Genomic DNA, 16,062 nt, shown 5'->3' on the forward strand with positions numbered 1-16,062 from the left:
AGCCTCAAGCCTGGGTGAATGAAACCTTGTCTCAAAAAAAAAAAAAAAAAAAAAAATCAAGGCATTTACAGTGTAACATTCACAATGTCTAATGTCTAATAGAAAATTGTGTGGCATCAAAGAAACAAAAACTGTACATAATCAGGAGAAAAAGCAGGCAATAGAAACAGATCCAGAAATGATAGAAATGGATCTCGATGGCAAAGAAGAACTCTGTTACTTAAAGGAAAGCATGAATATAATAAGATAAAGGAAAGATACAACAGAAAACCAAGTGGAACTTCTAAAGATTAAGATACAACCGAAATAAGAAATTTTCATGATAAGCCCTGACAGCACATTATACACTGCAGGAGAAAAAGCACAGTAGAAGCACAGTAAGGGAAAAGCTGGAAAAAAAAAAAAGAAATTGAATGTGCCCTCAGTGTCCTTTGGTACATTGTAAACAGTCTAATATATGGATTATATTCACAGAGAAGACAGGAAAGCAAAAAAAAAAAAAAAAAAAACATGAAAAAATAATGCCTGGGAATTGTCCAATTTTCAGCAAAGTTGTAAATGCACAGATCCAAGAAGCTCGACAAATACCAGGCAAAATAAATATAAAGAAAACTACACCAGGACGCATCATAACACGCTACCAGAAACTACTGATGAAACAACAAGCAGAAGAAATAATAGAGAAAAGCACACCAAAGCCTGTAATAAGCAGATAGACCATAGATAAACAGAAAGGTCTTTAAAAGTAGCCAGATCAGGCCTGGTGTGGTGGCTCATGCCTGTAATCCTAGCACTTTGGGAGGCCAAGATGGGTGGATCACTTCAGCCCAGGAGTTCAAGACCAGTTCAAGAGCAACATGGTGAAACCCTGTCTGTACAAAAGATATAAAAATTAGCCAGCCTTGGTGGGGGATGCCGGTAGTCACAGCTACTTGAGAGGCTGAGGCAGGAGGATCACCTCAGCCTGAGACGTCAAGCCTGTGGTGAGCTGTCATCGTGCCACTGTGCTCCAGCCTGGGTGACAGAGTGAGACCTTGTCTCAAGAAAAAAGTAGCCAGAACAAAGAAATTTATTACATATAGGGGATTGAAGATAAGAGGAGTGACCACTGAATTGTCATTAGGAATAATGTAACTGGTTGGGCGTGATGGCTCATGCCTGTAATCCCAGCACTCTGGGAGGCCAAAGCGGGCGGATCATTTGAGGTCAGGAGTTTGAGACCAGCCTGGCCAACATGGCAAAACCCCATCTCTACTAAAAATACAAAAACCTGGGCATGGTGGTGCGTGCCTGTGACCCAGCTACTTGGGAGGCTGAGGCCAGGAGTATCACTTGAACCAGGGAGGCAGAGGTTGCAGTGAGCCGAGATTGCACCACAGCACTTTAGTCTGGCGACAGAGCAAGACTCCATCTCAAAAAATAAAATTAAGTAGAAATTGGCTGGGTGCGGTGGCTCATGCCTGTAATCACAGCATCTTGGGAGGCTGAGGTGGGCAGATCACCTGAGGTTGGGAGTTCAAGACCAGCCTGACCAACATGGAGAAATCCTGCCTTTACTAAAAAAAAACATACTAAATTAGCTGGGCGTGTTGGCACATGCCTGTAATCCCAGCTACTCGGGAGGCTGAGGCCGGAGAATCGCTTGAACCTAGGAGGTGGAGGTTGCAGTGAGCCGAGATCCCATCATTGCACTCCAGCCGGGGCAACAAGAGAGAAACTCCATCTCAAAACACGGTGGCTCACGCCTGTAATCCCAGCACTTTAGGAGGCTAGGCGGGTGGATCACCTGAGGTGGGAAGTTCGAGACCAGCCTGACCAACATGGAGAAACCCCATCTCTAGTAAAAATACAAAATTAGCCAGGCATGGTGGTGGAGGCCTGTAATCCTAGCTACTTGGGAGGCTGAGGCAGGAGAATCACTTGAACCCGGGAGGTGGAGGTTGCGGTGTGCCGAGATCGCGCCATTGCACTCCAGCCTGGGCAACAAGAGTGAAACTCCATCTCACACACACAAAAAAGGTAGAGATTTAAAAATGAGAAAAGGTGTATGTGGCGGGGAGTAGAAGTAAATCTTTTGTTGTTGTTGTTGTTGTTTTGTTTGTGTGTTTTGTTTTTGAGATGGTTTGAGATGGAGCCTCGCTCTGTTGCCCAGGCTGGAGTGCAGTGGCACGATCTTGGCTCACTGCAAGCTCCACCTCCCGGGTTCACGCCATTCTCCCGCCTCAGCCTCCAAGTAGCTAAGATTACAAGCGCCCGCCACCACACCTGGCTAATTTTGTTTCTGTATTTTTAGAGACGGGGTTTCACCATGTTAGCCATGATGGTCTCGATCTCCTGACTTCGTGATCCGCCCGCCTCGGCCTCTCAAAGTGCTGGGATTAATATAAATCTTACACAGACTTCTTCATGAAATAGATGAGTAGGAAACACCTACCAGCCTATTTTGTTAAGCCAGCATTATCCTATTACAAATGACAAGAAAACTACAGACTAATATATGTTAGAAATGCTTGTTCTTCGGTGCCATAAAGAAATAGTACTTGAACATAAATTCAGTTTCCTCAGCAAGGCCATTTTTACTTTCTACAGAAAGGGTACACTCGTCAGCAGTTTTGTCAAGAGGGTACACCGAACAAAGGGATCATTTGTAACCTGGGTCATTTATAACCTGATGCATCTACCTTACTGCTGTGTCTGGTTTCCATTGGCTGGAACGGGACCTCACATTCTGTATTTGTCCTGATTGGCTAGCAACTTAGAACTTCTTAAAAGAGGCAAAGGCAGAGGAGAACAAAGGAAGGAGGAATGTTGAGAAAGGTAAAATCACCTTCAAATAAGGAAGAGCAACAGGCTATGACCTAATGCTTGCTTGGACCAGCATAAGCATGCCAAGGCAAATATTTAGGCTGAATTGTGCGAGCTAAGAACATAAAGTACTTTGATTTCCTCATTACGGCCAGCAGATATTTAAGAATGTTAGCACAGGTCTTTGAATAAATTTTGCTTCTAAGAGAAGTTAGTATTATTCCTAATTAGACGGGGAGTAAAGTCTTTAAAGAGGAGCCTTTACTTTTTACATATACACGAGCTAGACATGGACATCTTAATTAAATCTTACCGAGTCCAGCAATATATCTAAATAAAAAGACAATGCACTGAGTCCTGCTATGATGCAACCCGTGTGTTTCTAAAAAAATCACCATGCCATACAGCATGATGAATAAACACCACAGGGCTTATGGAGAAAACAGGGACACAATACTCAGAACCTTCATCAGCGACACAGTGGGAAAAAAGATAGGAACATAAGAATTATACCAGTCCACATGTAAATGGTTAAAAAATAATTACTGCACCATAGAAGCCCTGAGGTTGGTTTGTGCAAGTGGACATCAGGAGGGTTGCAACTTGTGCGCTTTTGTGTAGCTGTGGAAGGAGGATTTTCTAAAGTTGGAAAGTCGTAACACTAGGTGTAAATGGGTGTGGCTCGTAACAGGCAGTGAAGAAAGAGCTGATAGATATTTAGGGGTGTGTGTTGGGAATATCCCCAAGTGGTTCGATTCTGTTGGATGCAGAATTAAACACAGTCTTCTGTATTCACCTAGTTTCTCACCAATGAGATCATATATAATAAGCAAATACGAAATTTGTATTACGCTGCTATTGTTCCATAATGTATCAATCCCATTGGAACAAATTCTCATTTTCAAATTAGGACTGACTAAACAAATGGAGTTTATCTTAGGAATACATGATGCAACATTCAAAGTCATTGTCATTCAGTGTAGTTATCAAGGAGGAAGATGATGTTAGCTGAAAAACGAATTTGTAAAAATCCAGGACCCACTAAAGATAAGAAATTAGGCTGAGTGCGGTGGCTAACACCTGTAATCCCAGCACTTTGGGAGCCCGAGGCTGGCAGATCACCTGAGGTCAGGAGTTTAAGACCAGCCCCCCGAACATGGTAAAACTTCATCTCTTTAGTACTTTTGTAAAGTACTGAAATTAGCCGGCCATGATGGTGGCTGCCTGTAATTTCAGCTATGCTGGAGGCTGAGGCGGGAGAATCGCTTGAATCCAGGAGGGGGAGGTTTCAGTGAGCCGAGGTCATGCCACTGCACTGCAGCCTGCATGACAGAGCGAGACTCCGTCTCAAAAAAAAAAAAAGAAAAAAAATCACAAACGAGTATTAATAATTTTAAGACAGTACCACTTAACAGTCACAAAAAATATTGTTTAGAGATAAATTTAACAAAACGTGCAAGACCTATACACTGAAAACTACAAAACAGTGCTGAGAGAAATTAAAATCTAAAGATGTAAGATCTGTCCCATTTGTGAATTGGAACTATTATGCCCTTTCTCCCCCAAATTGTCCCATATTTTTTCTGAGACAGTCTTGCTCTGTCATCCAGGCTAGAGTGCAATGGTATGATTTTGGCAACCTCCACCTCCCAGGTTTAAGTGATTCTCTTTTCTCAGCCTCCCCAAGTAGCTGGGACTACAGGCATGCGCCACCACGCCCATCTAATTTTTGTATTTTTAGTAGAAATGGCATTTTGTCATATTGGACAGGCTGGTGTTAAACTCCTAGCCTGAAGTGATCCACCCTTCTCAGCCTCCCAAAGTACAAGGATTACTACTGGCATGAGCCACAGCGTCCAGCTCCAACTTTCAGAAATAAAAATTAACAAGCTGATTCGGAAGTTTAAATGTAAATGTAGAGGGCCTAGAACAGACAAAAACAGTTTAGAAAAAGAGCAGAGTTGGAGGATTACAGTCCCTGATTTCAAGACTTAACAGCAGTAATCAAGACAGTGTGGGAAGGGTAGATACACAGATCTACTAAACAGAGCAACAGCCAAGAAGTAGACCCATCAGTATAAGAAGTTCAATTGTTTTTTTTGTTTCATTTTTTGAGAAAAAAGCCAAGTTGATTCAGTGGGGGCAAGTTTAGTCTTTTTACAGTCTGTAACAACTAGATGATTATGTGTGAAAAAATGAACTTCAACTCCTGCTTCACACTGTGTATCACAATTAACCTGAAATTATAGTAGATTTAAATGTAAAGCTATAAAAACTCTACAAGAAAATGGGCAAAAAAATTTTTATGACTTTGTAGTAAGCAGATTTCTTAAGACATGAAGAATAGAAATTATAAAAACAATTGTGCATTATTAAAAGTTTGCCTTCTTGAAAAGACATCAATAGGAAAATAAAATGTGAGGAACTCAGAAAGTATTCATAGTACCATATCTGACAAAGGATATGTGTCCAGAATATATAAAAATATTGCACAGATCGGTAAGACGAATGACCCGCTTACAAAGAGGGGGCAAAAGATCTGAATAGACATTTCACTAAGGAAGATAAACAAATAGCCAATAAACCCACATAAAGGTGTCCACATCTTTGGTGGTCAGGGGAATATGCATTGAAACCACGAGATGCCACTACCCAGCCACTAAGAGGCAGGCACTCCAGGTGTCAGCAAGGATGTGAAACAACTGGAACTCTTACTAGTGAGCATGTAAAAATGCCACAACCAGTATGGAAGCCAGTTTGGTACTTCCTTAATGGTTAAGACCCAGCAATACTGCTTGTATGTGTTTACCCACAAGAAATGAAAACATGTCCATAAAGATTTGTATATGAATATTCATAGCTACTTTTCTCAAAATAGCCCCAAACTGGGGACAGCAGAGGTATCTAGAGAGTGGGTTAACAAATTGTGGTGTAGCCATACAATGGAATATTGCCAAGCACTATAAAGAAACGAACTACTCATAGATGCAACAACATGCATCAGTCTCAGAGCTTTGTTGAGCAAAAGCAGCCAGACACAAAACAGGCCATGTTGTATGATGCCATTTAAAAGTTTTAGAATAAGCAAAGCTGATACATAGTGACAAAGTAGATTGGTGTTTGCCTGCAGTGGGGACTGGAGAAGGTAGACTTCACAGTTACACAAAGCAACTCTAGGGTTATGAAAATAATCTTTATCTTGAGTGGAGTTTGATTATCTGAGTATCTACTTTTGTCAAAACTACAGTTTAAATGGGTGTATTTTAGTATTTGTAAATCGTGCCTCAATAAAGTGGATTTAAAAGAAAACAGGTAGGGGGTTGAGGGTGAGTAGTGAAAAGTAGAACTAGAAAGCCACAAGAATCCTCACCTTTTAAATTGTAGTATTAATAGCTCAAGAAAAATGGGTATATCAGGAAAACCCTAACACACCTAATTAGTAAATGAGAGACTATTGAAGAGGAAAGGCAGTTTTTAAAATTTTGTCAGACTTTTAAAGAAATAGGTAAAGGGGCATTGCACCACAGTTTATTAAAAGGATGACTTAATGGGATAACAGGCATTTAGTCAAATTTTTACACTCATATTTAGGCACGTTCAACACATTGTTTTGTTCTTTTCATGTGTGAAAATTGCAGTTCACTTAAAATGCAGTCCTAATTTTGTATGTCTGCATGTTTCTTTTTGTTTTGTTTTGTTTTTGAAATGGAGTCTCGCTCAGTTGCCCGCACTGGAGTGCAGTGGTGCGATCTCAGCTCACTGCAAGCTCTGCCTCCCAGGTTCATGCCATTCTCCTGCCTCAGCCTCCCGAGTAGCTGGGACTACAGGCGCCTGCCACCACGCCCGGCTAATTTTTTGTATTTTTAGTAGAGACGGGGTTTCACCATGTTAGCCAGGATGGTCTTGAACTCCTGACCTCATGATCCGCCTGCCTCAGCCTCCCAAAGTGCTGGGAGTACAGGCATGGGCCACCACGCCCGGCCATGCATCTGCACATTGCAAATTCACTTATTTGTTCTTGGTTTTCCCAGAATTGTTTTATTCTGTAAGGGACAGGGTCTCACTCTGTCACCCAGGCTGAAGTGCAGTGGCATGATCATAGCCTGCTGTAATCTCTAACTCCTGGGCTCAAGCAATCCTTCTGCCCTAGCCTCCCAAGTAGCTGGGACTCTAGGTACATGCCACAACACCTGGCTAAGGTTTTGGGGTTTTTTTTACTTTGTTTTGGTTTTTTGGGAGATGGAGGTCTCACTATTTTGCCCAGGCGGGGTCTTGAATTCTTAGCCTCAAGTGATCCTCCAGCCTTGGTCTGCTAAAGTGCTGGGATTATAGGTGTGAGCCACTGTGCCCAGCCAGGAATAATTTTTCAAAAGAGATGTGTACTCCTTCCTCATGCTTTGCAGAACTTAACAGGGTGGTTTAGGGTACCCAGAGGACAGTCCAGCACCAGTAGTACCAAGATCAGAAGCAGTTCTCCATGCAGAATTGAGACCTAGATGATCATCTGCAATGAAGCAGTGGAATTTGTGCTTCCTTCAAATGTAAAATTTAATTTTTGGTATTTGGCATCTTTTTTGAAGTTAAATTTCAAATATTCAGAATATGTAGTCACAGTAGTTCAAGAGAGATTCTCACCTCATTGAAAGCTTACATGGATATGTGTCACCTGAATTAGTCGTGTGAACTCAACAAAGTGAGCGGGAAAGTTGCCTGACATATGACAGTTGCCAGTGCTGGGAAACGGGGATGGATTTAAAGCAGGAAGAAGACAAGGTGGCAGAAGGGGGAGGTTGCAGAGTGACGGTGTGCATGTGAGCCCACCAGACCACAGGCCCTGTCCTGCTCACACGTTTCTGCAGCTCGGGAAGCACAAGTGTTGTTGACACTATGGGATAGATATGTTCAGTTTTCTGAAAATGTGGTGAGTTTAGTGACTAGCAGAACTGATAATTGAAAACCTGCTTTGCATTCTATTTGTCAAAAATAAATACCAACCTCTAAAGTACATTCCTCACATTTGTGAACAGTTGTGTTTCTAATTATATGATGTTCAAGTTCTGTAGTCTCATAGACCTGGATTCAAATCTTGGCCCTACTCTGGATAGTACTCTGACCTTGGGCAAATTAGAGTTTCTTTGAGTACCCTCAAAGATCATACTGCAAACATAGTAGTACTGTAGGTACTAAACACAGAATGATGTTTGTGAGGTACTTAGCCCAGTACCAGGCCTTATGTAAACACTTAACCGATTGAATGGTGTCATATGAATAAGGTCATGACAAGGTTTTTCTTTTTATTTAAAGGTGAATCAGGTCTAGGAAAATCGACTCTCATAAACAGCCTATTCCTAACTGATCTGTACCCAGAAAGAGTCATACCTGGAGCAGCAGGTAAAAACATTCTTATGTTACTGCAAGTGTAATTCTACATGAAAGATGCTGAAGACTGCCTAATTAATATTTTATGGCTTAGCTGTGTGTTTTGTTTGTTCTTGTTCAGCTTTGAACACAAGGAAAACACTTTTATGGGGTAGGTGTGCTGCACCGAGGTCCTTGGATTTGGGTTGTAGACTTTCTTTGACACGTATCCATGGATCCATCCTCTCTTGAGTTTATTTTGTCTGTAAAATGTAATAAGTAGTTTCTGCCTATATTAAATATTTGATGGAAGGATTAAGTGAGAATGTTTTACATCAAAAATGCTGTGTAACTAGAAGATTACTAGGATAGATGTTCTAATTCATCTACTGTCAGAAAGTTCCAGCACAGGACACCAGTATCCACAAATGACTCTTGAATGAATTAGGCACACATAGTGAGAGCCTAAGACTTGGGCTGCTGCAAGAATATGTAGCCCTTTCAGAATATTTTTGAATTCAGTTTTTAAATGAATTCGTAAATTGCTTTCTTTTTCCCAGGAACAGAAATTATAATTTTTAACATTTGTGTTTTTAACCTTCCCCAGTAGCACAATAATCTTAGCTTTAACCTTCCCCTTTCTGACTTCTCTGGGATCTTTTTTTCATAATCCCCATGGTATCTTTGGAGAACCTACCTCTGTAGAGAGGCAGTAGACTCTGAAGTCACTTGTCATAAGAACGTGAGCTTTCCTCTTCACATGCTGCTTATATTCCCTATTAAGTTTGTTTCTTTTCTAGAAAAAATTGAAAGAACCGTCCAGATTGAGGCTTCAACTGTTGAAATTGAAGAGCGAGGGGTTAAGCTACGCCTGACAGTGGTAGATACCCCTGGCTATGGTGACGCTATCAACTGCAGAGATTGGTATGCACCCCCATGCCCAGGGATCTGCATTTGTTTACTTAATATACTTAAATTTATAGATAGTGTTAATGAGTGATTATTAAGTTTGGGATTGCTGTATATAATAAAACAGCTAGACAATTTAAAGTGTGTTAAATGTTGACTTTTTAAATAAGGAATTTTATAGAGAGTAATTTTTTTCTGGTACTCTACTGTAATTTGAGATCGCAAAGCCAGTCATCCATAGACTGCTAGTATAAATGAAACACCTGGATTTGAGCCGTGGTTGGTGAACGAGATACTGTAGTACATCCTTTCTATGTGGAAGGAAGTGAAACCTGTTAGAGAGTGGGTTGAGTCGTAGTGTCTGTAAATGACTGCTCGTTGGCATCATTTTCACAAATAAGGAAATGAACAAGTAGAAGATAGAGCAGTCTGTCACCTGTACTGTGCAAAGAATGCCATTTTGTTGTACAAACTCCCTCCTGGTTCTAATCCTGTCAACATAAAGCATCAGCTTTCCACCACTAGATGAAAAGGGGAAGGTTCTGTTGTCTTTCTCCTACATTTAGGAATTTCTCCCTTCTTACATGTGAAAGTGCTGTACTGTTTCCCAGCTCAGTTAAATGCTGTTTCCCAGCTCAGATAAACCTGTTCTTGACCCATGTTCTCTACCACCCTGTTCCTCTGCCCCTTTTCACAGTCACGTTCCTGAAAAGAATTGGCAGCCCTGGCCGGGTGCGATGGCTCACGCCTGTAATCCCAGCACTTTGGGAGGCTGAGGTGGGCTGATCACAAGGTCAGGAGTTCGAGACCAGCCTGGCCAACATGGTGAAACCCTGTCTCTACTAAAAATACAAAAATTAGCCGGGCGTGATGGCGTGTGCCTATAATCCCAGCTACTCGGGAGGCTGAGGCAGGAGAATCGCTTGAACCCTGGAAGCGGAGGTTGCAGTGAGCCGAGATCACGCCACTGCACTCCAGCCTGGGCAACAGCGCAAGACTCAGTCTCAAAAAAAAAAAGAAAGAATTGGCAGCCCTGTCTACACTGGCCCTCTCTCAGGTGCATCATAACCTATTCCATTCAGGCTTTTGACTCTCAGCACTTAGGGGCAGTTATGCTTGGCATAGTTTCCAAAAACTTCCATTTGCCAAATCTAGGAGTCAGTCTTCTGTTCTCATCTTGAAAATGAATTATTAAATTATATATATTTGGGCGGAGGCACTTGTTTTCCCTTTGAAGTCAGGGACCCCCTGTTTTATACCCTATGATTATTGTTAATGTTTCTGTTTCTCTTAGTTTTAAGACAATTATCTCCTATATTGATGAGCAATTTGAGAGGTACCTGCATGACGAGAGCGGCTTGAACAGGCGGCACATCATTGATAATAGGGTGCATTGTTGCTTTTACTTTATTTCACCTTTTGGACATGGGTAAGTAATTGTTCATCGTGGAGAAATGCTTTACTACATGGGTTTGTAAGTTTTACCCAAACTGTGTATTTTAATATAAGAATTAAGATAATTTGAGAGAGAATAGTTTTGTATGTATTTTTTTTAAATAAGTGACAATTCTAAAATTAATTTTAGACTTAAGCCCTTAGATGTGGCATTTATGAAGGCAATACACAACAAGGTGAATATTGTGCCTGTCATTGCAAAAGCTGACACTCTCACCCTGAAGGAACGGGAGCGGCTGAAGAAAAGGGTGAGTGAGGCTGGCGTCCTGCTCTCCCTCTGGGTGCGACTCGGGGGCATGGGGATGAAGAAAGGAGTGTGTTCCTACGCTCAGTCTGCTCAGGTGTCGGGAGGCAGGGCGGAGAATTTTTCCCGCATTTTAGTGGTGGTTTTCAAGGAGAACCTAATAGTTACAAATTTTAATTTTTGCCTTCATGAAGGTATCAAATTTCTATTCTTTAAATTCTCCTTATATTTAAAATGCCCTCGATGAGTAGCAGTTGGTTACACACAAGTACCTTCCATGGGAGTTAAATGACTCAAATATAGAAATGTGATCTCTCCATGAAGTTTGTTATTTTACCTAAATTCTTTACTGCAAATGACCCATACAAGGATGTATCTAAGTAGACTGGTTCTCTGTTCTGTTTGGAAACATAGCAGTTGTCAGCCAGCGAAGCGCCTCTCACCCCCCAGCAGCTCCTGTGGTGTCCCAGTTTTAGTGCCTCTTCCGTATGTCTGTAAAGCCTCTTTATTGAGTCTCTGCTATATATTTTTAAATTGCTTACTTTGTTCTGATTATATGCTCCTTAAGAAAGTCCAAATAGTTTATATATGCTAAACTCTAAAAATACAAATCCCTAACTGAACATACCAGTAAGTGCATAAAAATACAAATCCCTAAATGAACATACCGGTACGTGCATAAAAATACAAATCCCTAAATGAACATACCGATATGTGCATGTAATCACAGTTGCTGGGGCAGGGTAGGGGGATACAGCAGGGGGTTCAGGCAGGAGGATCACTTGAGCCCAGAAGTTGGAGGCCAACTTCAGCAACATAGCAATACGCTGTCTCTAAAAAATATATATATATTTATATTTATTATATATATAATATATAATATATATTATTTATATGTTATATATTATATATATTATTTATATTAATTATATATATTTTTATATATTAATTATATATATTTATATATTATATATATAATATATATATAAATTTTTTATTTTTTAATAAAAGAGTTTCTAGGCCGGGTGTGGTGGCTCACGCCTGTAATCCCAGCACTTTGGAAGGCTGAGGCAGGCAGATCACCAGAGGTCAGGAGGTTGAGACCAGCCTGGCCAACATGGCAAAACTCCGTCTCTAAAAAATTACAAAAGTTAGCCGGGCGTGGTGGCGGGCACCTGTAGTCCCAGCTACTCAGGAGGCTGAAGCAAAAGAATCGCTTCAACCCAGGAGGCAGAGGTTGTTTGCAGTCCAGCCTGGGTGACAGAGCAAGACTCCGTCTCAAGAAAAAAAAAAAAAAAAGAATTTCTGTAATTACCCACAGAAAGAACAACTCTTAAGTATATATCCTTCTAGAACATAGCTTATGTTTTTGGTTTTGCAGAATGAAATCACATAGTAATACTATTCTGCCATTTGATTTTTCTATTTAAAAATATTTGGAAGCATCCTCATATATATACTGTATCCTAATTCTTACTGGATGCACAGCATTCCACCATATGAATATACTCTAACTTGTCCAGTTTCCTGCTGATGAATATTTGGCTTACTTTTTGTTTTGCTCTGGCCCCTTTTCTTCTTTGACCAAATTTACTGTTTCTTTGCCCCTTGCTCGCTGCTTTTGCTAGTGATACCCTCTGCCTGGAACATCTTCCCTCAGATACCTGTGTGGGCAACTCCCTCACTGAGCCCAATGCTGCACACAAGATTTCACATCTCCATCCCCTGCTCTGCTGGTAGCACTCCCCCCACACTGCATAAAGTATTTCTCTAGCGTATTTTTTGGCTTCTCCCGACCCCTGACCCCGGGTCCTGAGATCAGGAATCTGCTTTTTCACTTATGTATTCCCAGAGTTCTGAATAATGTCTGGCACATAATAGATTTGTTGCCTAATTGTTGTAATGAACACTGGTGTACATCTATCTTTTCACAATTGTGTAAGCCAAACGAATTCTTAGGAAATAAGTATACATTTAAATTTTTGAAGGATGACTAAATTTGCTCTAAAGTAAGTTTGTAACAATTTACATTTCCAAAGTGTACTCTTCTCTCCACCCCCTAAAACTGTCCTGGTTATGTTGCCAGTTTTTGTAATGTGTTTCCTGTCTGAGAAATTGTATCTCATTTGAATTTGCCTTTCCTTGATTGCCGATGCGAGTGTCTGTGCTGGTGTGGATGCCGGTTGGTGTATTCTCTCAGGTTGCAGGGACTTGGCTCTTGCTTTTTTATTGACTTAACACATAGACTTATTTTTAGATGTTGACCATCACATTGCAGATGATTTCATCTGGTTTGACTTTCATTTTTTCACATTTTTCTTGGTGCTTTTTTCCAAAGCAATTTTTAAGCAGCATGTAGTCATGTTTGGCAGCCTTTTCCTAAATTGTCTCAAGTGCCTGCCAGTTTTTTAGGAAGTATTTGAACCTTTGAAGAACCCCTGGAAGCGTAGACGTTTTTATGCTAATAAATACTTTAGCAATTCCTACTTAAGGGAACTTCACCTTTTGTACTCTGCTACATTAAGTTTCTTTGAGGTAGAAATGGGGATGGTGTCAGGGTTAGAATGCTCTAATTCGAATCTCTAATCCTGTATGCGAAACATTTAGTGCTGGATTACAACAACTGAGATGAATCGAAATACTTCGAGCTTTTATCCCTTCCTTCTCGGGCCTCATTAATCACTTCTCTTCCTCCAGTTTCTCCTTGATGCCTACCAGTTTGTTCATTCTGCCCTATCTAAAAGAACCTCTTGCCTCCTGCCAGCCTCTACTAGCCTCTTGCCTTCACCAGCTTTTCTTCTAGTCAGACACTTACTGGTAGCTGTTATCTGCCCTCCCCATGATCCTGTTCACTCAGGCTTCCTGTCATCCACCTGCAATTGCTCTCTCATGGGCTTGGCCAACAGTTCAGTTCTCAGATGTGGGCCCCATCTGTGGGGTTTGTGTGATTGGCAATTCTACTCCTGAAACTTCCCTTCCTTGGCTGCTGAACCACTGTGTTTGCTTTTCTATGTGCTGTTTTTTACCACCTTCCTTCCTGATCCCTGAAGGTCAGTATTCCTCAGTATTATTTTGATCACATTATTTCTGTGGCTTCTGATTTGCCCTTCCAAGTATCTTATTTCTTGTTGTGAACCACATTTACCCACAGGAGTCCTCTTTTGACCACTGATGGACTCCTGTCCTTCCAGCTCCCCTGTCTCTTTAAATGGTCCCACAATTCTTGAAATCATCCAGACTGAGAAATGTGTAAATTATTTTTTACTCATAACTTCTGACTTCTCTGCTCACTTTTAAATAGCTTACTAACTGTTTCCGAACTCTTCTCTCCTCCAAAGCGTAAGCTCCATCTTTATGAGGCCAGCATAGGACAAAAGATGAGGTTAGCATGGATGGATAGTAGACCAGGAAAGGGGCCGTAAGATGAGGACAGGTGAGCAAGTTCATGCTTCTTATTGCTCAGTTTCTCCCAGAGATAAGATGGTTCCTCCCATTTAGGAATAAGGATTTATGAAAAGACTGAAGGTCGAGTTACAGAGTAAAGGATGTAGAGAGGAGGGCCTTTTCTGGAGTTCTGAGTTAGTGCAGACATTGTGCTAAGACCAAATCTCTGACCATTCAAGGCCCTTTTTAGGTCACATTAAGGCTTTCCATTCTTAAAAACCAGAAAGCAAATCCAGTGCACAGTTTGAGGTCGGGATATCTTCTGCTCACGTTGCTCTTGTTCTCTCTTCCTTGAATGGCTCAGGTACTGAGGTGAGACCAAACAAAACTGTGGCCTGCCTGGTGCCTGTGAGAATGCCCACCATGCAGTGAGCATTTGAGTGCTATGGTTTTAATTGATTGACTGATGAATGCATTCATATTTCAACTTCAGCCCAGTTCTTTCTCCCCTCAAGCCCCATCCCCCACACTACTGCCTGCTTGATAGGTCCGACTGTGGGATTTCACTGCTGACTGCTGGCTGCCTGTTGAATGAAATGCAGATCCCCAGGTCGCTAGCCTGGTGTTGATGGAACTCTCCACTTTGTAATTCCAATTTTTGTTTCCTTATCCAACTGGATGTCTTAGATTCCAACCTTTTGAATTTCTTATTCTCAAAATGCACCCCATGTGTCCTCTCTGTGCCTTTGACGAGGTTTTTTTTCTCTTTCTTTCTTTCTTTTTTTCCATCTGGGGTACTTCTCCCTTCTCTCTGCTTTTAAGACTCCTGCCTGTTCTCCAGGGTCTTCTCATGCCTGTAGCTTCTTTGTGGCAATTACCCTTCTTGAGGCTGATTGTGGTGTGATTTCCATTTTAGCTGTTGTGCTGGGGCTGTCGTTAGTCTTCCTGCTGCTTTGTACATTGAGGGTAGTGGTGCATTATTGCCAATGTTATTTTTATTCTGTACAGAGGATCCTCAAAATTCAAGTATAAATACCTTTCTAGCAGTTTTGTAAATTTTTTTTCTTGTTTTTTTGAGACAGAGTCTTGCTCTGTTGCCCAGGCTGAAGTGCAGTGGTCTCAGCTCACTGCAAGCTCCGCCTCCCCGGTTCACGCCATTCTCCTGCCTCAGCCTCCCCAGCAGCTGGGACTACAGGCGCCCACTGCCACGCTTAGCTAACTTTTTTGTATTTTTAGTAGAGACAGGGTTTCACCATGTTACCCAGGATGGTCTCCATCTCCTGACCTTGTGATCCGCCTGCCTCGGCCTCCCAAAGTGCTGGGATTACAGACGTGAGCCACCGCACCCGGCCGCAGTTTTATAAATTTATTTGACAGTAACTTTCGTCATCAGTTTGATTATTGACGTTTGGATGATTTCCGATATATTTCTTAGAAGATGAGCTAGAATTGGCTACAATAACATAGGCAGTTTGCTAAAATTGATCCTGGTTTTGTCATTCTCTCAGATTCTGGATGAAATTGAAGAACATAACATCAAAATCTATCACTTACCTGATGCAGAATCAGATGAAGATGAAGATTTTAAAGAGCAGACTAGACTCCTCAAGGTAAGAACTGGCTTCAAATCCACAGCATAAATAACTCCCGTTTACTGGTGTCCATGTTGAGGTGAGAGAGATTGCCTGGATATGTTCAGTTACGATAGTATTTTTGCTTTCAATATATTTTAAGGCCTCATGCAGTGGCTCATGCCTATAATCCCAGCACTTTGAGAGGCCAAGGCAGATGGATCAGTTGAGGCCAGGAGTTCCAGACCATCCTGGCCAACATGGTGAAATCTCATCTCCATCAAAAATACAAAAATTAGGTGGATGTGGTGGTGCACACCTGTAGTCCCAGCCACT

The 16,062-nt window shown here is 41.4% G+C and overlaps 1 protein-coding gene across 7 annotated transcripts in view; it reads left to right on the plus strand.

Annotated features, from left to right (window-relative positions):
• Positions 1-16,062, plus strand: part of SEPTIN2 (septin 2) — a 38,284-nt gene that overhangs the window by 11,277 nt on the left and 10,945 nt on the right. For 6 of the 7 annotated variants that reach the window (XM_004033470.4, XM_004033469.4, XM_055380007.2 and 3 more), the window contains 5 exons: positions 8,110-8,196; positions 8,964-9,087; positions 10,367-10,501; positions 10,658-10,775; positions 15,664-15,765. In XM_004033470.4, coding sequence (XP_004033518.2) covers positions 8,110-8,196; positions 8,964-9,087; positions 10,367-10,501; positions 10,658-10,775; positions 15,664-15,765 — 566 coding nt within the window. Of the gene's footprint in view, positions 1-8,109; positions 8,197-8,947; positions 9,088-10,366; positions 10,502-10,657; positions 10,776-15,663; positions 15,766-16,062 lie in introns of all 7 variants that reach the window. The other variant, XM_063695434.1, reaches the window with a different exon arrangement.

This window comes from Gorilla gorilla, chromosome 11 (genome assembly GCF_029281585.2).
Source record: "Gorilla gorilla gorilla isolate KB3781 chromosome 11, NHGRI_mGorGor1-v2.1_pri, whole genome shotgun sequence".
Taxonomy (NCBI): domain Eukaryota; kingdom Metazoa; phylum Chordata; class Mammalia; order Primates; family Hominidae; genus Gorilla; species Gorilla gorilla.